The sequence below is a fragment of the Phoca vitulina genome, unplaced genomic scaffold (assembly GCF_004348235.1).
Source record: "Phoca vitulina isolate PV1807 unplaced genomic scaffold, GSC_HSeal_1.0 scaffold41, whole genome shotgun sequence".
Classification (NCBI taxonomy): Eukaryota; Metazoa; Chordata; class Mammalia; order Carnivora; family Phocidae; genus Phoca; species Phoca vitulina.
The window spans coordinates 3294731-3316408 of record NW_022589744.1 but is presented as its reverse complement, the minus strand read 5'-3'; the positions used below and the strand labels follow the sequence as shown (position 1 = coordinate 3316408).

At 39.2% G+C, this 21678-nt stretch overlaps 1 protein-coding gene across 1 annotated transcript in view; it reads left to right on the top strand.

Moving 5' to 3' along the window:
- BPTF (bromodomain PHD finger transcription factor) overlaps nt 1–21678 on the top strand; it is a 144745-nt gene that overhangs the window by 111145 nt on the left and 11922 nt on the right. Inside the window, exons 21-27 of the mRNA XM_032429970.1 lie at nt 3906–4123; nt 7425–7647; nt 8563–9476; nt 11073–11155; nt 11466–11691; nt 18143–18471; nt 21309–21482. Coding sequence (XP_032285861.1) covers nt 3906–4123; nt 7425–7647; nt 8563–9476; nt 11073–11155; nt 11466–11691; nt 18143–18471; nt 21309–21482 — 2167 coding nt within the window. The remainder of the gene's footprint in view (nt 1–3905; nt 4124–7424; nt 7648–8562; nt 9477–11072; nt 11156–11465; nt 11692–18142; nt 18472–21308; nt 21483–21678) is intronic.

The following is a 21678-nucleotide window of genomic DNA, read 5'->3' as shown; positions in this document are numbered from 1 at the left end:
GAGTTAAGGGAACATCAAATGCATAGGTTCAAGCAGATTATCAAGTAGCAGCTAAGTCATGCTGCCAAAGCTGGACTCAGAGACAAATTTATTCAGTAAATATTCGAGCACCTACTCCAGGCAGTTGAAATACACTGGAGGATAAAACAGACCAAAACCCCATATTCTTAAGTCTTTTTTTTTTTTTTTTAAAGATTTTATTTATTTGACAGAGAGAGACACAGCGAGAGAGGGAACACAAGCAGGGGGAGAGAGAGAGGGAGAAGCAGGCTTCCCGGAAGCCAAGCAGGGAGCCCGATGCGGGGCTTGATCCCAGGACCCCAGGATCATGACCTGAGCTGAAGGCAAACGCCCAACAACTGAGCCACCCAGGTGCCCCCGCATATTCTTAAGTCTTAATCAGTAGTTAGCAAAATATATAAAACAAGTCTTAAAGAAAACAGGAGGAAATAAAATAAAAATACAAGTAATAATTAGAAAATAGAAAAGGGCGGGTGCCTGGCTGGCTTGGTTGATAGAGCATGTGACTCTTGATCTGGGAGTTGAGAGTTTAAGCCTCATGTTGGGTATAGAGATTACTTAAAAATAAAATCTTAAAAGAGAGAGAAAAGGGCAAATGTTATTAAAATAAACCATTCTTTTGCAAGTCTACTCTTGAGAAATGGGAACAAAATGCTAGTTTACAAAATTAGTGATGAGAAAGTGCTATAAAAATAGAATGAACTTTTCTTTTAAAAGATTTTATTTATATATTAGAGAGAGAGAACATGAGCAAAGGGAGAGGGACAAGTAGACTCCCAGCTGAGCGGGGAGCCTGATGCAGGGCCAGATCCCAGGACCCCAAGATTATGACCTGAGCCAAAGTCAAATGCTTAACCGACTGAGCCACCCAGGCGCCCCATAGAATGAACTTTTTTTAATCAAAAGAGAATTGTGTATAGGAATTCTTATAGTAAGACATTGGAGGATTCTCACACCCCATACTCAGGAACTAAATCTGTTTGAATAATGAGGCCTAAGTATATACTATGCTTATAAATTTCAAGTCTCAATGACTCATATCAAGGAAAGAAATTTGGAAAGTTGCCATAGTATTTCCCACAAAAAAATCCAGACCTCATGGTTTTATGGGTAAAATTCTTTGAAATGATTAGGAAGCAATTTTCTTCTTATAAAAAAAAGTTCCAGGGCATAGGGCAAAGAAAAGATTAAATCTTTTCCATTCATTTTACAATTTTAGCACAGTTCTAATATGAAATAAAGCACCGTCTTGTTTTTTTATTTAAATAAAGGCAATTTTCTAAAGTCTAAACAGGATTTACCCCAGAAGAGAAAGTATGATCCATTATTTCACTTAATGCTGCAGGGACAATTGGTTAATTTAGTATCTATTACTTTTACTATTAATTTAGTATCTATTACTGTTTAAAAATAGCTGTCAGGTAACTAAAGGGAACAATAAAAGTGTAATGTAATGTAAATGAGAAAAAAAATTATAGATGACAAATGGTAATATACTTACAAAACTGAAAAAAATTGGTGATTGCAAGATACAGAGCCTTTGTTCCGTATTGCCTTATGTAGTTTTAGTTATGTGTTTGACTTGCGTGATGTGAATCCACAGTTACACATACGAGTGTGTCTCCAGGTGGCCAGTGGGTCTGGTGGGGCCCAGTGAAGGTGTGGAATTCTAGGAGTTGTGGCCAGAGAGCTGGAGGGTGGGTGGATGTGGGGTGTGTCTCTGATTATGTGTAGCTCAGCTTATCCTGTTCCTACCACCACACTAGCCTTTCCCAAAACTGAATCCACAGACTTCCTGGATGTAATAAAAATTTTTCAATTTTTGAATTTACATTTTGGTGATCATCTCAAATTAACATGTACGTGTTGGGGATCATCTGAATGAGCAGCACTAACCCTTTAATCCATCTTTGTTTATGATGGCATCATATCAGTACCAGGGAATCAACTAAAGTAATTTTTCATGCATTGTTCCTCGAACTGCAGTACAAGGACATAACGTGAGGTCCAGAAGTTCTCAAATTAAGGCACTTGACTTCATATGATGTAATTTTTTTTTTTTTTTTGGTTCATCTTAAGAATAAATGGAAGAGATTAATTGAGAAAAGTTTAGAAGATAAGAGTAATGATGGCAAATGCACTGCCAGTTGTTAGAGCGTGTTGTACCCCACCAGAATTAGCACTGTGACACCAGAGGAAACTAGATCGATAGAAGCAACTAAAGAGGCATTATATGTGAGAATTTGCAGTGTGACGAAGGTGTCATTTTGAATTAGGAAGGAAAGACTGGACTTAACAGCAAATGATACTGGAATAATCAGTTTATAGTTTTGGTGGTGGGGCAGACCTCTGCCAACACATACCATGACTAAGAACATATTTGGGAAGACATATCTGATTAGAGAATGCAGGAAAATTTAAAAGAAGTAATTGAAGCCAGAACAAGAAACACACACATACATGTTAAAAAAAAAAAAAAAAAAAAAACTTTGATATTTAAAAAGAAATAAAAGGCAGAATGCAAAGTAGAAACAATACATAGTTGTAATTTTTATCTTAATCTGTAAAAAGCACCTATAAATAAGTAGGAAAAGAGAAATGGGAAGAGTGTGGAGAGAGAGTTCACAGATTAAGCATAATGACTTGACACGGGTTTAAATGCTGACCCTCTATAGTAATTGAAGAAATTCAGAGACCATGATGCTGTCATACCATTTCTAATTGCTGGAATATTGTACTTTAGTGATAGTACCTATGGTTGGCAAGGGTTCAGTGAAATAGAAACTCAGTGATGGTGAGAGTGTGAGTTGGTATAACCTATATAAAATTCAATTTAGTACTGTGTTCCCGTTAGAAACCCAGTAATACTGGGGGGAGTTTATTTTAAGGAAATAACCAGAAGTGCATAAAAATTTATAAACAGGGATTTCACTATGGCATTATTTAAAAAAGGATAAAAGGGGAAGGTATTCTGAATGGGTCAAGACTTGCAATGTTACACATAAACACCATTCATTAAAAGAAATATCTGTGTATATGTACAGAAATATATATGTACTCAGCAATGGAAAAAAAAATGAATATAAAACTTCAGAAATGTGATGGTACTCACTAATTAATAACGAATTAGGACATTGTAAATGTAAAATTAGCTACCAAATAATTACTCTTAGCAATTATTCCACAAGGGAAAAATTCCACCTGTTTTGTCTTCTAGTTTCAGCAAGTTAAATGAGGGTGAAAGTTTTTAGAAGACTGTAGAGCCATTCTAATTTAAATTCATTCATTCAGTAGATATTGAACAATGAACTATAGACGTATTCTTTGAGCATTTTGCCCTGATGTTGAGGATAAAGTGATCCTTGACCTCATGGTTCTCCCTAACTATCTGGTGAAAAGCTATAAGAAAAGCTCATTTATAAACATAATTGGTTCAGAATAGTCCTATTCTGTTTGTTACGTTTAAAATTCATATGAAGTTCATATGAATTCATTATACATTAGATTATCTTCTTATTTTAAATATTCCAAAGGAAAGGCAGCCTTATAAAATGGCTCTTTATTATGTATTTTTTCTTCAGTCTTCCCTATTGTCATTTTAGCTTTAGACTTGTGGGAAGAATCTTGATTGTGTTTTCACTCTACTGCAGATAGCAAGAACTAGGGGATGGTTGTCAGTGAGCCGAGCGAAAACAGGTTCACTGACAACCAGGTGGAACTCTGGGTGTGGGTATATGTCTGAGTGCATCCTTGGGCTGACAGCATCACATCGGTCTTTGTGAAAATTGAAAAGCATACATTCATCTGATGTGTTGGACAATATTTCAACTCAGAATACTGCTTCAGGGCATATAAGCATTCATAGCGCTCTGCCGTGTGTGTAGGTACTCCTCAACAAGTGGTGACTCAGATCATTAGAGGGCAGCCTGTCTCCACCGCAGTCTCTGCCCCGAGTGCGGTTTCCTCGACCCCTGGGCAGAAAGGATTAACTTCGGGAGCATCCAGCACAAATCTGCAGTCTTCAACCTCACAGTCCCCTCGCCCCCAACAGGGACAGGTGAAGCTTACCATGGCTCAGCTCACTCAGTTAACACAGGGCCACGTAAGTAATGCAACTTCATTTTAACTTTTTTTTTTAAGCTTTTAATTCCACTTAGTTAACATTCTTCATTTTAACTTTAGAGGTGATCATTTATTTATTCTTGGAGTAAGTTTAAAAACATGTACTTAGGGCACCTGGGTGACTCAGTCGGTTAAGCGTCCAGCTCTTGGTTTTGGCTCAGGTCATGATCTCAGGGTCGTGAGATTGATTCCTGGGTCAGGCTCCACGCTCAGTGGGGAGTCTCCTTGAGATTCTTTCTCTCCTCCCTCTGCCCCTCCCCCTGCCCCCCCAAATATATTTAAAAAACAAAACAAAACAAAGCCATGTACTTACTCTCAGAACTTTATAACGCACTTTTTAAAGAAATGGCTGCTTCCTAGAGTCGAACAAAAATATTTCTTAAAGGCAAGATAAAATAAATTTCAGTTATCTAGAGTGCTTAGACCTTAGACTGTGAACTAAAACAGCCAGATGGATAATCTTTTTAACTACCAAAACATTACTAGTTGACCAATTTCCATGGGAAATATAAAATTTGAGTACATAAGTTGCTTTCTTGCAAGATTCATTATTGTTACCAGTTCTTCTAGTAGTAATCAATAGATTGAATGCGGTTCCTGTAAAAATCCCAGGAGATTTTTTTTGTGGAACTTGACAGGCTGATTTTTAAAAATTTATGTGGAAATGCAAAGGAGAAAGAATAGCTATAACACTTTTGAAGAACAAGAGGCTTTGCCCTATGTGATAACCTGATACCAAAACTTCTTACGATGCCTCACTCATTAATACAGAAGGGTACAGACAACAAGGACGGAGAGACCAGTAGCACAGCAGAGAATGCAGAAAGTGACCGTGCATACGTGGACACTTGTTCTACGATAGAAGTATCATTGCAGGTCACTGAGAAAAGGACAGACTGTTCAGTAAATGGTGTTGGGACAATATATGGGAAGCTATGAAAGTAGGCCACTACCTCACTCATAAACTCAGTTCCAGGAGGATAAAAGTCCTACCTGTGAAAGTGTAAAGCTATAATACTTTCAGAAAGCATGATAGAAGAAAACCTTCATAACTTAAGGTAGGAAAAGAAGGGCTTTCTTACTTAAAAAAACAAACAAAAAAAACACTAAAAGTAAAGGAAAAGATTTGTAAATTCAGCTACATCAAAAATAAGAACTTCAGTTCAGCAAACATTATAAAAGTGAAAAGAATGAGAGAAGATATAAATACAGTCAAACAAGGACTATTATCCAAAATACATAAAGAATAACTAAAAATCAAGAAGGCAAAATGGCAAAGCTCAGTTAAAAAAAAAAGGCAAACAAACTTAAAGAGGAAATCTAAATTCCAAAATCAAAAAAAGTACTGAGCTCTGTTAGTAATGAGGGAAATGAATATTAAAGCTATGTCCATAAGAGCATGGTATAAATTAACATGTCAGGATCAAGAATTGGCAAAGACATGAAACAAAATGAACTTTCATGCACGACTGCTGGTAGTATAAATTGGTTGAGTCGTTTGGAAAGCTCCTAGACATTATCTAGCAAAGTCGAGGATATGTGCATACGTCCAGGAGTTTTTCTAGGTGTAGTCCCTAACGAAGTGCTTGTTCATGTGAGCACCAGGGTAATGAGCATGAGTATTCATAGCAGCATGGTTCACAAGAGTAAAAACGTGGGAACAACCCAGATGTCTGTCTACTATCAGTTAGGTAAATTGTGGTACATTCCTACAGCAATGAAAATGAAAAACTGCAGCCACACAAAACCACATTGTTGAGCTAAAAGAGCACGTAACAAACATGATTCCATTCGCATAAAATTCAGAAACAAGCAAAACTAGCTCTATTGTATAGGGATACAGGGCTATTGCATTGCCTACCTGGAGGGGTGTCATTCCCATCGTGTTCTTCATGGTTGGTGCTCTTGAAGTTGTGAACCCAGAGCCCTATAAAGATCTACAGCTGGTGTCTGGGTGGCTCAGTCGGTTTAGTGTCCGACTCTTGATTTTGACTCAGGTTGTGATCTCGGGATTGTGAGATTGAGCTCCGTGTTGGGCTCTCCACTCAGCAGGGAGTCTGCTCCAGATTCTCTCCCCCACCCACTCTCTCTAAAGATAAATAAATAAATCTTAAAAAAAAAAGAAAAGATCCATACCTACGCAGTAGCACTATGAAGAAGTGCAATGCTACAGTAGCACTGAGAACAGTGGTTACCTCCAGGGGAATGGAGATCAGAGCAGATCACAGCGGGGGCTTCTTGGATGCTGGTGATGGTGACCTGAATGCTGATTTTATAGAGGTTTACTTTATAATTAGTTTTCAAACTACACTTGATGTCTTAACGTATTTTTGAAATGCAAGAGTAAATAAGGGACTCATGAGTGAAGTATATGGAGTTCAGTACATGAACTTTGTGGTGTCAGTTTTGGCTGTTGGGAATTTGGGGTGGGTTGTTTTTACTTTGCTTTCTGACTCTCTGCCATGTCCCTGGTAGTTGAGGTCACTGGATTAGTAAGTCCTGGACAGAAGAGGTAGTACAGAGTTTTTACTTCCTGGTCCCCATTTTGAGAACTATGTGGGCATTAGCAACCCTCCTGACTTGGTGTTTGCATTCCCTGTCTAAACCCTAAGCTTTTTATACTAGAGTGCACACAGAGACACACACCATGGGTAATCTGGTACATGTTGAAAAACTGAAACCAGGAGATCTGGGCTCCTCATTTTATCTTACCTTTAACTTGGTCTCCTACTTTGGACAAGTGACTTAAACTTTCTAACCTTGAATTTCTAATTAGTGGTAAGATCATAGTAATATTTTCTCTCACTACTCCACGAAATCACAAGTCCATTGTGAAGATCAAACAATATACAGACAGTATATATAAAGATGCTTTGAAAATTATAAAATAATATGAATATAATATTCATATGGTTTAAAATATGGTTTAAAATCAGAATTTTGTGGAGACGTTAGTCATTCACCTCAACGCCCTTACTTTATAGATTGGGGAAATTTAGATCTGGAGGAGTAATGTCACTTGTAGACAGATACCTGGCTGTCCATTTGGAGAGCTTGGACTGGAACTCTGCATTTTTAGTTCATGTTTTTTCCACTGTACAACAGCAGTCTTCCCAAATAAATATTCTTATTTTAGCTTATCTGAATTCCTTCTGGTGCTGTTCTGTAGACATTCAAGTATATGTTTTCATTACATTAAAGGATCTTTCTAACATAAAAGTGATATACTTACAGATTGATGCCTTGAACACTGTTTACATGTTGTCTGTTCTTTTCCACAGGGTGGCAATCAAGGTTTGACAGTAGTAATTCAAGGACAAGGTCAAACGACTGGACAGTTGCAGTTGATACCTCAAGGGGTGACCATACTTCCGGGTCCAGGCCAGCAGCTGATGCAAGCTGCCATGCCAAACGGGACTGTTCAGCGGTTCCTCTTTACGCCTCTGGCAACGACGGCCGCAGCAGCCAGCACCACCACCAGCACTGTTTCCACTACAGCAGCAGGTAGCACTCGGGGTTACCGGAAACGCTGCGCGTTATTCCTCAAGTGGCTGGGCTAATAGAGGGATGGAGGCCCACTGCTTAGCTTTGGGAGGATATGCCTCAAGCCAGTGAGCTTACGAGATGACTGGTCAGCCTCACAGCATCTTTTGTTCCTACAGGCTCCCTGCACCTCCATCCCCCCATAAAAAAATATAGAAAATTGGGGTGGGGAGCAAAAAATAGTGGCTATCATGGTAACTGTGCTCACACTTGCTTCTTGCCCAGCTTTGTAGGCACTGATTGAGTCATGCAGATAATCTCAGGGAAGGTGGATCTGTCTAGCTCATAGCCTACATCTGAGAGCTGCAGGTCCAGAACCACTTTGTTAGCCTCCTCCTGAAAGCTGCCCTCACCATGCCATAGGAGAAAAATGAGGTTTTAGCATTAGCCTTATGCCAGAAGTCCTGGCTGATTTCCAGAGACTGCACCTTGCTTTAAAAGCCAGTGCTCTGGAGCGTTAGCGTGTGCAGAGGGCAGCCTTGAAGCAGGACCCGGCTCCCCAGTTAGGAGAGTCCTACCTCAAGTGTGTCTGTGGAACATTTCTAAGACATTAGTCTTTTTTTTTTTAAGGTTTTATTTATTTATTTGACAGAGACACAGCGAGAGAGGGAACACAAGCAGGGGGAGTGGGAGAGGGAGAAGCAGGCTCCCCGCCGAGCAGGGAGCCCGATGTGGGGCTCGATCCCAGGACCCTGAGATCATGACCTGAGCCGAAGGCAGATGCTTAATGACTGAGCCACCCAGGCGCCCCTAAGGCATCAATCTTCTATACTAAAATAAGGGATTCTCACCTTTAGAAAATCCCCTTCAAATTCTTCTTTTACCAAGATCCTGTGTTCTAGAGTAACAGAAATATTTGGTCTTTCTTTTTCACAGGTACAAGTGAACAAAGACAGAGTAAATTATCATCCCCGACACAGGTGCAACAAGCCAAAACCTTGCCACCAGCTCAGTCACCGAGTGTGAGTCCTCCAGAAGCCCAGCCACAGACTGCTCAGCCTTCAGCTCAGCCCCAGCCCCAAACCCAGCCCCCGTCCCCAGCTCAGCCTGAAGTTCAGACTCAGCCTGAAGTTCAGACCCAAACAACTGTCGCATCCCATGTCCCTTCTGAAGCACAACCCACCCAAGCACAGTCATCCAAACCCCAAGTCGCAGTACAGTGTCAGCCTCAAAGTAATGTCCAAGGACAGTCTCCTGCTCGCGTCCAAAGTCCACCACAGACTCGAATACGTCCATCGACTCCATCCCAAGTGTCTCCTGGACAGCAATCCCAGGGTCAGACTACAACCTCACAACCGATTCCAATTCAGCCACATACATCTCTTCAGATACCTTCCCAGGGCCAGCCACAATCACAACCCCAGGTACAGTCTCCAACTCAAACTCTTTCATCAGGACAGACGTTAAGTCAAGTTACTGTGTCATCCCCATCCCGTCCTCAGCTACAGATACAGCAGCCACAGCCCCAAGTCATTGCTGTGCCTCAGCTGCAACAAGTCCAGGTTCTGTCTCAGATCCAGTCGCAGGTTGTGGCTCAGATACAGGCCCAGCAAGGTGGTGTGCCCCAGCAAATCAAACTCCAGTTACCCATGCAAATTCAGCAAAGCAGTCCTGTGCAGACTCACCAGATTCAGAATGTGGTTACAGTGCAGGCAGCCAGTGTGCAAGAGCAGTTGCAGAGGGTTCAGCAACTCAGGGATCAGCAGCAAAAGAAGAAGCAGCAACAGATAGAAATTAAGCGGGAACACACTCTCCAAGCTTCTAATCAAAGTGAAATCATTCAGAAACAGGTAAAGTTATTAAGTAAAAGCAGCATGTTCAGTAGCTTGAATGATTGTGCTGTGCAGTAGACCTAGTGTTGGTTGTGTTAGGTTTCCGACATGAGACAAAAGTCATTGATGGTTCAATTTAGAAGCAGCACTGGATTGACAAGAAATAACGAATGATTACCATGGCTTGGAACTCTGTTGGATGTAAACAATCAGTGCTTATTAGAAGAACTACCTGTATTCGGGGAGAACTAAGATGGGAAGAATGGAGTTAGGAGTTTGAGTACTATGAATACAAAACTTGAAGGTCTGACTAAGCTCAAAGCCCCATCAGGTGTCACAGTCCTTTGTTTGAAGTTCTTTGCAATTGTCAGTCCTTAGTTTGCATGTAGACCAAGCAAATTATAGACAGTGGAAACTCACTTGCATTTCTAACCACACCTTTGTAAAAGGTTGACATTCTTCTGTTCCGTAGCTGAAATAAAAAGTGCCGTCCTGCAGTAGCGTCTTAGTGAAGTAAGGCCGTTCAGAGGAGTTAGAATTACTCTACTTAAAATGAAGTCCCGTGTATAAGATCCTGTAGCATCACTGGAGAAAACTGTCTTTGCGTCAACAGCATTAGTCAGGAGTTTGAGTGTGGATTTCAAGTGTTCCCAAGTCATAAGACCTGTGTTCAGTTCCGGGGTCTTCTATTCCGTCTGTGAAACTCATCTCTCTCCCTTGAGCTCTATATCCTCATTAATACTCCCTCTCTTTCCAGCCATACAAGATTATTGTAATGATTGAATGAGGTCATGTATGTAGAAGCACTTTCTATTTTTTATTGGGATATGCTTGACATATAGCATTGTATAAATTTAAGGTGTACAACATGTTGATTTGATACACTGGTACTTGGAACAGGATTGCCATTGTAGCAATAGTCAGCGCCTCTGTTACGTCATATAAGCATCATTTCTTTTTAGTGGTGGGAATAATTAAGATCTGGTCTCTTAGCACGTTTGATGATTCTACTACAACGTGATTAGAAGCACTTTTTAAACAGCAAAGGGATTTTAAAAGTGTATGGTAATATTCTTATAAATTGATGTCATGTATATGTTCAACTGCATCATTACCCAGCTTTTAGTACTGTGTAGTGTGCAATTTGAGAATTATTACAATGTCTGTCTTTATCCTAATCTCTGTGCAAATTGGGACGGGGAGGAGGGAAAACATTTGAAATTGATGCCAAGAAAGTGAGCGTAATGTTAAAAAAAATACGGCTGTTGGAGAATGATAGCTGGGTAAAAATTACAGCTTATAGTACGTATTTAATCTCAAACAAGTGAGTTAAGTTTTTCATGTCTCAGAATCTCTTTATAAAATTATCCCTTTCAGTGTTGTTAGGAGGAATAATTGAGGTAATGTCAGGTGCTTACTTAGCACAGTGCCCAGTACACGGTAAGCACCCAGGCCATATTGTTGTAGCTCTAATTTCTTTTGTATTAGGATATAAAATTCTTACAGTTTCTTTGGAAAACATACATGTGCTCAGATTTCTGCTGTTGTTATCTGTATACCAACTTGCAGTCATTATATAAAATATGCACTTTGGGATTTTGTTCTGTCCTGAAGGTGGTGATGAAGCATAATGCTGTAATAGAACATTTAAAGCAGAAAAAGACCATGACTCCAGCTGAAAGAGAAGAGAATCAAAGGTAGGGAGAAATGTTTATAACCCAGGAACACAAGGACTCGTTGTATACCAGCCTTTCTTCTTTAGCGTGCACACGCACGGGAGGTCTGAGTTTACGGTTTTTTGTTTTTTTGTTTTTTTAAATCTTGGCTGAAGTTCATTAAATGAGAACCCTTGGCACTACTAGCTGCTCATAACTGGTTTGAATCACTCCTTGAAGCTTTCCAGTCACAGAAAGTTTGTGTATCAACCATAGACACATAGAAAAATTATTTCTTAAGCCTTTCAGAATGAAATGCCCAGCATTACATGGATTGTGTATTTCTCTCTAGAATGATTGTCTGTAACCAGGTGATGAAGTATATTTTGGATAAGATAGATAAAGAAGAAAAACAGGCAGCAAAAAAACGGAAGCGTGAAGAGAGCGTGGAACAGAAACGTAGCAAGCAGAATGCCACCAAGCTCTCCGCGCTGCTCTTCAAACACAAAGAACAACTCAAAGCTGAAATACTAAAAAAGAGAGCGCTCCTGGACAAAGACCTACAGATTGAAGTGCAGGTAAGAAGGTATTTCCTTTCCTTCTGTGTCCAACGTTTAGCATTTAACTTTATTCTTTTTTTTTTTTTCCCCTTGCAACTTTGGTTAAGTTTTAAATGTCAGCTTGTTTCTAGAGCTTACATTTTTGTACAGAGACTAAAAATGGTGGGACACGTGTCTTTTGAAAAAGGACAGAGGTTTTAGATCTGAAGGTGTATTGTAATCTCTAACGTAGCCACTCTTAGAGGTCAGTCTGTTTAAAGGAAAACATTTTGAGAACCCTCTTGAGGATAGCCTTTATGCTCTATGACATAATCTCTCCAGTAGTTATCAGGAGCCAAGTTTCATGAGAAAGGTAGACCAAGAACTGCAAAACAGTGTTGGAAAAATGGAAAATAAAGAGTTGCCCATGAAATAAGACACCTTCCTCCTTGACTTGTAACTGATCCTGTAGGCATTGCTAATCCTCTGCTTGCTTGGGGAATTTATCGAAAAATGAAAGAAGACATCTATTCACACATATTTGAACAGCTTCTTAAAAGAGAAGTAGGCTATTGAAAGCATCCCTAGAAGTACCTTGTATATTTTAAGAAGATGAGAAGTATTTTTAAAAATCGATCAGCCCAACAACCAACATTACACAACTCTGAGACATGAGAGATCTTCCCACTAAAGTCAGAAGCCAGATGACAGTGCCAAAACCCAACATTATTATTTATCACCTCCGAAAATTTCTAGTTAGTGTGTTAAGTCAAGAAAAGAAAACAAGGGGTGCCTGGGTGGCTCAGTCGTTAAGCGTCTGCCTTCGGCTCAGGTCGTGATCCCGGGGTCCTGGGATCGAGCCCCGCATCGGGCTCCCTGCTCCGCGGGAGGCCTGCTTCTCCCTCTCCTGCTCCCCCTGCTTGTGTTCCCTCTCTCGCTGTGTCTCTCTCTGTCAAATAAATAAATAAAATCTTTAAAAAAAAAAACAAAAGAAAACAAGGGGGATAAAATTCTTATTGTATATGATATGATTATTATATCAAAACCCAAAAAGAAAAATTTTATTTATGAAAGATTTCAGTGAGGTGATCACGCACTAGATACATCTTGAGACTACAAGCATTGCGAAAGTGTCATAAACAAAAGAGCCAATTCACAGTAGCAGATATTCCCTCTCACCTTAACTTAAGGTCCATTTCAGATCAAAAATTCTAATGTGAAAAAACACAAAAATAATAGAAGAAAACAAAATTGTCATTTTTGTAATCTCGGGGTGTGGAAAACCACTCCTGCGCATTACAAATTTCAGATGCCATAAAGGAAAAAGATTTGCTGACAGAAGAAAAAATTTTATATAGGAAAAAAGAAAATACCATAAACATATATTGAAAAATAGGTAACAAACAGGAAAAAAATTTTGTGACATTGATGACAGAATTAGTAGTCCTAAAATTTAAAGAGCTCTTAGGTCAGTAAGAAAACGATGAGTATTGGTTAACTAGATAAGGGAAATCCTATCACAATATATACATATATCAAGTTACTACAATGCATACTTTAAATATTTTGCAGTTTTGTCAGTGATACCTCAATAAAGCTGAAATTAAAAAAAGAAAAAAGAACACTCTAGTACAAGAATGTGTAAGACATACAAATAAGCAATTTTCAAATTTAAAAATGCCAAATACCAGTAAACATATAAAAAGATAGTCAACCTAGGGACACATGGGTGGCTCAGTTGGTTAAGTGTCTGCCTTCAGCTTAGATCGTGATACCAGGGGATCGAGCCCCATGTTGGGTTCACCGCTCAGCGGGAGGCCTGCTTCTCCCTCTCCCCCTGCTTGTGCTCTCTCTCTGTCAAATAAATAAAATGTTTAAAAAAGGATAGTCAACCTAAATACTAAGGAGTGAAATGAAAATACTATTTTTCTAGAGAAAATATCATGTATTTCTAGAGAACATTACACTGTATATCAAAAGACTCTAAAATGTGGATATTCTGATATTCCATAATTTCAGTTCTAGAAACTCATCTAAGAAACAGGCAAGATATATGAGCAAGGACATAATGAATGTTAATAATCATAACAAAAATTTGGAATCAACCTGAAATCCACAGAGAAGAGATTGGTAATCAGTAGTTCTCAAAAGAAGCACTTTGGGCCCTTTCCACAGGCCAGATTTTTACACAGTGTAGGAAGCATAGCATTGAGTACTCAGTGCTAGTATCATCACCTTCAACCCAAAAAATGACCTTGTCCCCTCCACCTACATTCTCAAATACTCAAGGTACCACCACCACCCTGAGCTGAGAACCACTGGATAAAATACATGTGAGAGTGTCCACTCAATGGACTACCATTTTAACAAAATGGTGTGAGTAGGATTGGTCCTTTTTGTTTTTAATTCTTTGGGGAAATTCTCAATGATAAATGCTTGAATGAAAAATTCAGGTTGCAGAATAGTAAATCTGATGTGACTTAGCCATTCAGTTCACTCAGCAGGTATTTAACATCTAACGTGTGTCATTTGCCATTCCCACCGCATATTCTGCACAGAGTGGGGAGATATTTAATAGTTTGTATTCTTTACATGTAAATAAGTAAATTGGACATGTACATTCAGATGTCTTTCTAAAGTAATTACCTTGGCCAACAAATAAAAATAATCTGTAAGTCAGTGTGCCTCCAAGATTACCATTTTTAAAAAACTTTAGAATATATCTTGTGTATATTATTTTTAATAGATGTATCCATGTATAAACGTAATTTATACAGAAATGGAATCGCACTGGAGACAAACATACTGAACATTTTTCTGCATTCATTATACTGTGCGGCCATTTAAAAATACTTACGCTATAAACATCTTACAGTGCGGTCTTCTTGGCAGTATATTACATAATCTAATAAGGAAGGAAATTTATTATACTCTAAGAAAGAAGACTTAGCATTATTATTGTTATTTTTTTAAAGATTTTATTTATTTATTTGACAGGGAGAGAGAGAGCGAGAGAGGGAACACAAGCAGGGGGAGTGGGAGAGGGAGAAGCAGGCTCCTGGCCGAGCAGGGAGCCCGATGCGGGGCTCGATCCCAGGACCCTGGGACCATGACCTGAGCCGAAGGCAGGCGCTTAACGACTGAGCCACCCAGGTGCCCCAAGACTTTTTTTTTTTTTTTTAAGATTTTATTTATTTATCTGACAGAGATAGCAAGAGCAGGAACACAAGCAGGGGGAGTGGGACAGGGAGAAGCAGGCTCCTGGCCGAGCAGGGACCCCAATGCAGGACTCGATCCCAGGACCCTGGGACCACGACCTGAGCCGAAGGCAGATGCTTAACGACCGAGCCACCCAGGTGCCCCAGACGTTCAGCATTATTTTAACTAGTAGAATTCATGGCTAAGATAATTTGCTTTGAAGGGCAATATTCAAATGTATATGTACTAGCATATTTTTAAAATATTTTTTTTTGCAAGTGTAGTGGATTTCTTTAAGTTTACAGAATACGTGCTTATAGAAAATTAAAACGTTATAGAAATATATAAAGCCAATCATGAAAGTTCTCCCACAATTTTACTCCCTCACAAAGCCACGGTAACAATGTGGTATTACTATTCCATTATTTTTTATAGCATTAACAAGTTATTCTACAAAAAAATGCTTCCACAACTTTAATTATAATTTTATTTTTTATATTCAAGATAAGTGATTGGTCCTTTATGTTCTTGTATGATTTCTGCTTGTCGCTTTTTTGTTAAATAGGCTATTTTTTGGAGCAGTTTTAAATTGACAAAAAAATTATGCAGAAAGAGTTCTTGTAGACTATCCCCCCACACACACTCACACACCACAAATTCCTCTGTTACCATCTTGCATTAGTGTGGCCATGTTTTACAGCTGATAAGCCAGTATTGGTACATTATTATTAACTAAAGCCCATGGTTTACATTGTTTCGCTCTTTGTGTTATGCAGTTCTAGGAGTTTGACAAATGCATCATGTCATATATCCGTGTTACATACAGAATACAGAATCCTGTCCTTACAGTATCGTACAGAATGATTCTGCTGACCTAAAGATGTCCTGTGTTCCACCTTTTCCTCTCTCCTCCATCCCCCTTTGCTTCTCTTATTGATAAAATAATTTTATTATTTAGTAGAAATTAAACCTTCATTTAGCTCTTTGAACACCTCAAACATAATATTACAAAGTTTTTGTCAAATTGTTCTATAAAATTAATTTCAGTTGGAATGAATTCAGATTCAGTTATTTTTTCTTTTTTTAAGAGAGAGTGCAAGCGGTGTGGGAGTGGGGTGCAGAGGAGAAGGAGGGAGAGAGAGAATCTTAAGCAAGTTTCACCCCTAGCACGGAGCCCGATGTGGGGCTCCATCTCACAACCCTAGAACATGACCTGAGCCAAAATCAAGAGTCAGACGCTTAACCGATTGAGCCACCCAGGCGCCCCAGATTCAGTTATTGATTTTGTTGGTTGTTTTTTTTCATATCACATGTTTTCATTTGGTTTGCATTTGGCTTTTTTTTTTTTTAAAGATCTCATTTGTCAGCACAGGCAGAGGGAGAAGCAGACTCCCCACTGAGCAGGAAGCCCAGTGTGGGACTCAGTCCCAAGACCCTGGGATCATGACCTGAGCTGAAGGCAGACACTTAACCAACTTAGCCACCCAGGCGTCCCAACATTTGTCATTTAAGTGAGAGGAGTTTTGTTTTTGTTTCCTCTCTGAAGGCCCAGTTATAGACCAGCCAACCCTTCCATCAAGCAGGGAGCCTGTTCTTATGGCCCAGTCCCACGAAGCATGCTGAGGCCCCTTCTCCCTGCAGAAACTAGTTGTGGTGGGCTACCACCTCCTAGTTCTGAGTCTGGAATCCCGCAGGCCTGCAGTGTCAGCCCTGTGTACAGTTTTGTGTTTCCATTTCATAGAGACATTTATATCTTATTCAAGCATGGCTCTAGCTTTTCAACTTTTTCTGTTTTTTTTTTTTTTTTTTTTTTTAAGATTTTATTTATTTATTTGACAGAGATCACAAGTAGGCAGACAGACAGGCAGGGAGGCAGAGGGAGAGGAAGAAGCAGGCTCCTTGCTGAGCATGGAGCCCGATGCCGGGCTCCATCCCAGGACCCTGGGATCATGACCTGAGCCAAAGGCAGACGCTTAACCGACTGAGCCACCCAGGCGCCCCTTCTCTGTTTTATATTTTACTACCATTGGTATGTTCTTGAAGTGGGGGATCAACGTGTGTAACCACTATAACATCGTTTTTGTTTTAAGTGACTTCTGTGTCCAATGTGGGGCTCGAACTCATGACCCTGAGATCGAGAGTCGCATGCTCTACCAACTGAGCCAGCCAGGAACCCCACCCCACTATATCCATCTTGATTTTTCTAAAATCTGTTCATTATGTTACAAACACATCATATTAACTAGGAAAATGGCACCCAAGATTTACTTTCTTCCCTTGGAAGAAGTTTAGGCTTTCTTTTTAAATAGAAAAGGATTGCTGAATTGTCATACAACTTACCTTCTCACTTACAAGACTATCTAGATGCTAGATAGAAAAAATAGATTCATTAAACCAGGACCATTCAGGTTTATTTGTTAGAATTTTTGTGATGTTTACGGGGTACCTGACTGGCTGAGTCGTTGGAATATGCGACTCTTGATCTCACAAGTTCAAGTTCCCACACTGGATGTAGAGGTTACTTAAAATTTTTTTTGTGTGTGATGTTTTGTGTGTGTGACCAAAGGCTTGGTCATAGCAGTGATTTATTTACACCACGGTTGTACATGGATGCCAATGACAATGGCTTTTTTTCTCTAGGGAAATAATTATTTCAAAGAATAAGTTGTGGTACTAGGTAACAGAGGTGTGTCTGTAAAGTATTTCACATGAAGAGAAGTAAGGATTTTAATTTATGTCAAAATGTGTATTGATAAAATAGCTTTCCCTGCATTCTTAATTTCTGGACATAGGAGCATAATAAATAAGGCAAGTCTGTCTCTCATTCAGCTTTTGGCTGGTCAGACCACATCTTGAGTATCATGTTCAGTTCATGCTGGGTCTCACTGTAAGGACACAGACGGAGAGCAGCCAGAAGGAAGCAGGCGGTGGGTGAGGACACTTGAAACCCCATTCCGAGCAACAACTGAAATAACTAGGATACAACATGGGCATGCCAGGAGGGGACATTGTTTTCAGAAACTTGGTCATCTTTCTGTCAGATCTTCTTTGAGGATAGCTAGCAGCTTTCTGGCTGCTATATAATCTTCACTTTATATTGCTCGTTGATTTGGTTGGGTTTAAAATAGTTAGGACGCTCCAATTACTCACCTCCCTCACACGGGGCTGAGCTGTGGAGCTGCTCCGACAAGGGAGGTAAGGTAAGAAGGAAGGTCATGTAAAGTCCTCTGGCCAAGTCATGCATTTACGTTAAGTGGAATGACAGTCTTGTATTGTCTTTAATTGACAACAGGAAGAGCTCAAGAGAGACTTGAAAATTAAGAAAGAAAAAGACATGGTGCAGGCCACCGCAGTGGCGGCCACCTCGCCTGCAGCCCCGCCTGCGCCTCCAGCCCCTCCGCCGTCACCCCCGCCTCCGCCTCCCCCGCAGCACACAGGCCCCCTGGCCACGGCCACGGCCACGGCCACGCTGCCTGCGGCTTCCCAGAAGAGGAAGCGAGAAGAAGAAAGAGACTCAAGCTCCAAGTCCAAGAAGAAGAAAATGATCTCTACTACCTCAAAGGAAACTAAGAAGGACACAAAGCTTTACTGTATCTGTAAAACGCCTTACGATGAATCTAAGTGAGTAGATCTTTTTGGGCTCTAGTTTATTTTCTTAAAAGTTTAGCTGTTAAATTTCCAGTTGTGAAGAAAATGAGTGTATTGGTAGCAATGTCAATGAAAGTAGTTGAAAGTAAGGGTAATGAGGTTTCACCTGTGGTCTAGTAGCTGATGTTCTTAAACTCGACACTAGAGAAGTAAAAATTTTGTATTTTACGTGTTCATGATTCATGTTTGTTCTTCATCATATCCTTTTCTGTCAAAAACAAGCTTTCTGTTGCTCTTTTGCTTTCTCTTCTTCTCTCTGGATTAAATCCAAATCAATCAGTAATGCTGTCTGGAGAAGGAGGTATATTATTACCGCAGCCCTTACCGAAAGCCGAGAGCATCCTTTCTGGAATCTGTTCCCAACCTTATGATTACATCAAATCTTAGACACTATCTGACTGTGAATGGTGGACAATGTTTCAAGTTTGAGTGGTTTTATTGTTTAATTTTAAGCAATTCTGTTTTTTGTATTGGAATACTGAAAATTAATATTATTTTTGTCAAAGTTCCCACTTTCTTTTTGGGGACAAAAGCCAGAGTGCTCTTTTCACTCAGTCTTCAGGAATGACACTCAAAAATGTGATAATAAAGCATGGCAGCTGGAAGATGTTTTTGACTGTTGTGACTTGTATTTGGTGATATATACAAGATTTTAGAAACACTAGTCCATTAATGCAGTTTCATTTTTTTTTTATCATTATCATTGAACGAAGTATTTAGCTTTCATTTTGAGCATTTAAATATAGGCCAGCTTTTTAAAGCCAAGATTAACTACAGTGTTTTTTTGCAGTACCAGAAAGTTTGATTGTGCTAAAAATATATGATTATTTAGAGTTAGCCATGCTTAATATCTACCTTCAGTGGATGCCTAATCAATTTATAAAATAAAATTGTGATCTCTTCAGTGATGTTTTTTTAAGTTGCAACATTGAAGCTGTTTTGGCGGTGCTATTTAAAATTATGACCAGGTGCTAGATCAACACTTTCTGTTGCTAGATTTAGCTGTATGTTGAATTAAACACCTCAGTTTTGGCTAATCTTCCCTTTTCATTGTCTTTATTGGAAATGATAGATAATGTGGAAAGTGGGGCCCTGCTAACTGATTTTGCCCTTAGTTTAATACTAGTGTGCCTCCCTTTAAGCACAAGAATACTCAGTGATTTACAGAACAAAACAGAACATGATTTACTTACTTTACAAAAATATCTGCATATGGACTTTATTTAAATAATTAGGCTTCTTCGGCTTATTTAAAATATTCAGATCACAGAAATTCATTTCACACACATTTTTGTCATACTTAAGTTGCATAAAATGAGGCACGCATGAACATGTGCTCATTCTTCTGCGATCACCTCATTATCTTGTGGGTATTTCATATTTTTCAGTTTGTTGTTATTAAAACTTCAGTGTACCAGGTTCATTCACTCCCTGTTCTAGTTGGGATGAGTAAGTGTTTTTTAGGAGTATTTTGTGATCTCTTGTACCCTACTAGGCTGGTTTGGGAACCTAGTGAGAGTGACTAAAACTTGAAATTCAAGTCCTGAGCTTACTTCCAGAACACATAGCCCGCCATCTGGGTGAAGTCAACATGCAGAAACACCTTGAAGGCCCAGCCCCCACATGTGGCAGTGAAAATCATGCAGGAGTCTTAATTCAAAAGAAAAAAATTAATGTGAATAGGATGAACTACACAATCATATATTATTCCTTTACATTCATATGGCAGGTTAGTTTGAGGACTACTTCCATTTCTCCAGGTTAATATGCCAAGAAATACTTTGGTAGAATCCTATCAGCAAGCTGGTCAGTCGGATCCCTTGTGATTCACACTAATTCTTGCTATGATTTTTACATGGCATTCCTATATAGCTCCTGTCAGCACTTTTAGATACACTCTGTTTGTCTTAGAGATGCTTTTCATTCATTCTGTCATTTGGGATCTTATATTACAAAAGCCTAGAGGGTTGACTGAGTGTGATTGCCCTCCGTTACACACTCATACAGCCCCAGCTCACCAGTTACCGTGGAACCTCTTGAGGTTTTGGCTACCTATTCTTATATCACACTCCATACCGTATATACCCCTGGTTTGAGTTGAAGCCGTTCCTTACCAGGTAATTAACCTGGTCACTCTCCACATTGTCACATACATTACATTGAAAAACTGGCCCATGTCATAATCTGTTACAATTGGATTAAATTCCCTTGCTAATTTAGAAAACTTAGTAGAAATTGAATTACCACATGTATCTTTCTTAGATTTCTTCTTCATATCATATTTTGACCATTTATCTTCTACACCTGGCTGACCTGCATGTTCCTTGTAGTGTAACTTCTCCTTGGTGTTTGCGCTTTGCTTTGTTTTCAAATTTAAACTGTGAGATACATTTTCAAACCTATCTAAGAAATAGCCCTGAATTTGTGGCATAGGTTTGACAGATGTAAGTCATTGATTCTTTGGCTTTGGTTTTGTGCCTGTTACAGTTTTACACACATTCATTAAGAGGGAGACATTACCATCAGTGTGTTGTTTATTTTTTCAAATTCCAGTATGTTTTTAAAGACCCATATTTCACTAAACAGTGTATTTGTTGAAATTGATGTGAGTGATTTTATGTTTCTACACTTGATTCAGTGTCAGATGCTGTAGTTTGCCAGGGATAGAACGGTCGGATGCAGGATGTTTAGCTGACTCATTGCAGAAAGTAATCCTGTAAGAAAGTGAATCAGGACAGGGAAGACAGATTTAAGTATCATGCAGCTCAAAATGACAATTACATTGTCATTTTCATTGTGAATACTTTTAGGTTCTATATTGGCTGTGATCTTTGTACTAACTGGTATCATGGAGAATGTGTTGGCATCACAGAAAAGGAGGCTAAGAAAATGGATGTGTACATCTGTAATGATTGTAAACGGGCACAAGAGGGCAGCAGTGAGGAATTGTACTGTATCTGCAGAACACCTTATGATGAGTCACAGTGAGTTCTGATAAGAGCATCATATTTAATAATTTAGGAAGCCAAATTGCTCTGACTGGTTACTTATTTATTTTAAAATAAAAAGCAAGATCTTTTTCTGCATATATTATACACTTACATTACAAATTCCTTTCCAATTTTTTTCCCTCTTTTTTCCCCTCTTTACCTCCCCTTCAAAATTTATGTTGCTTCATAG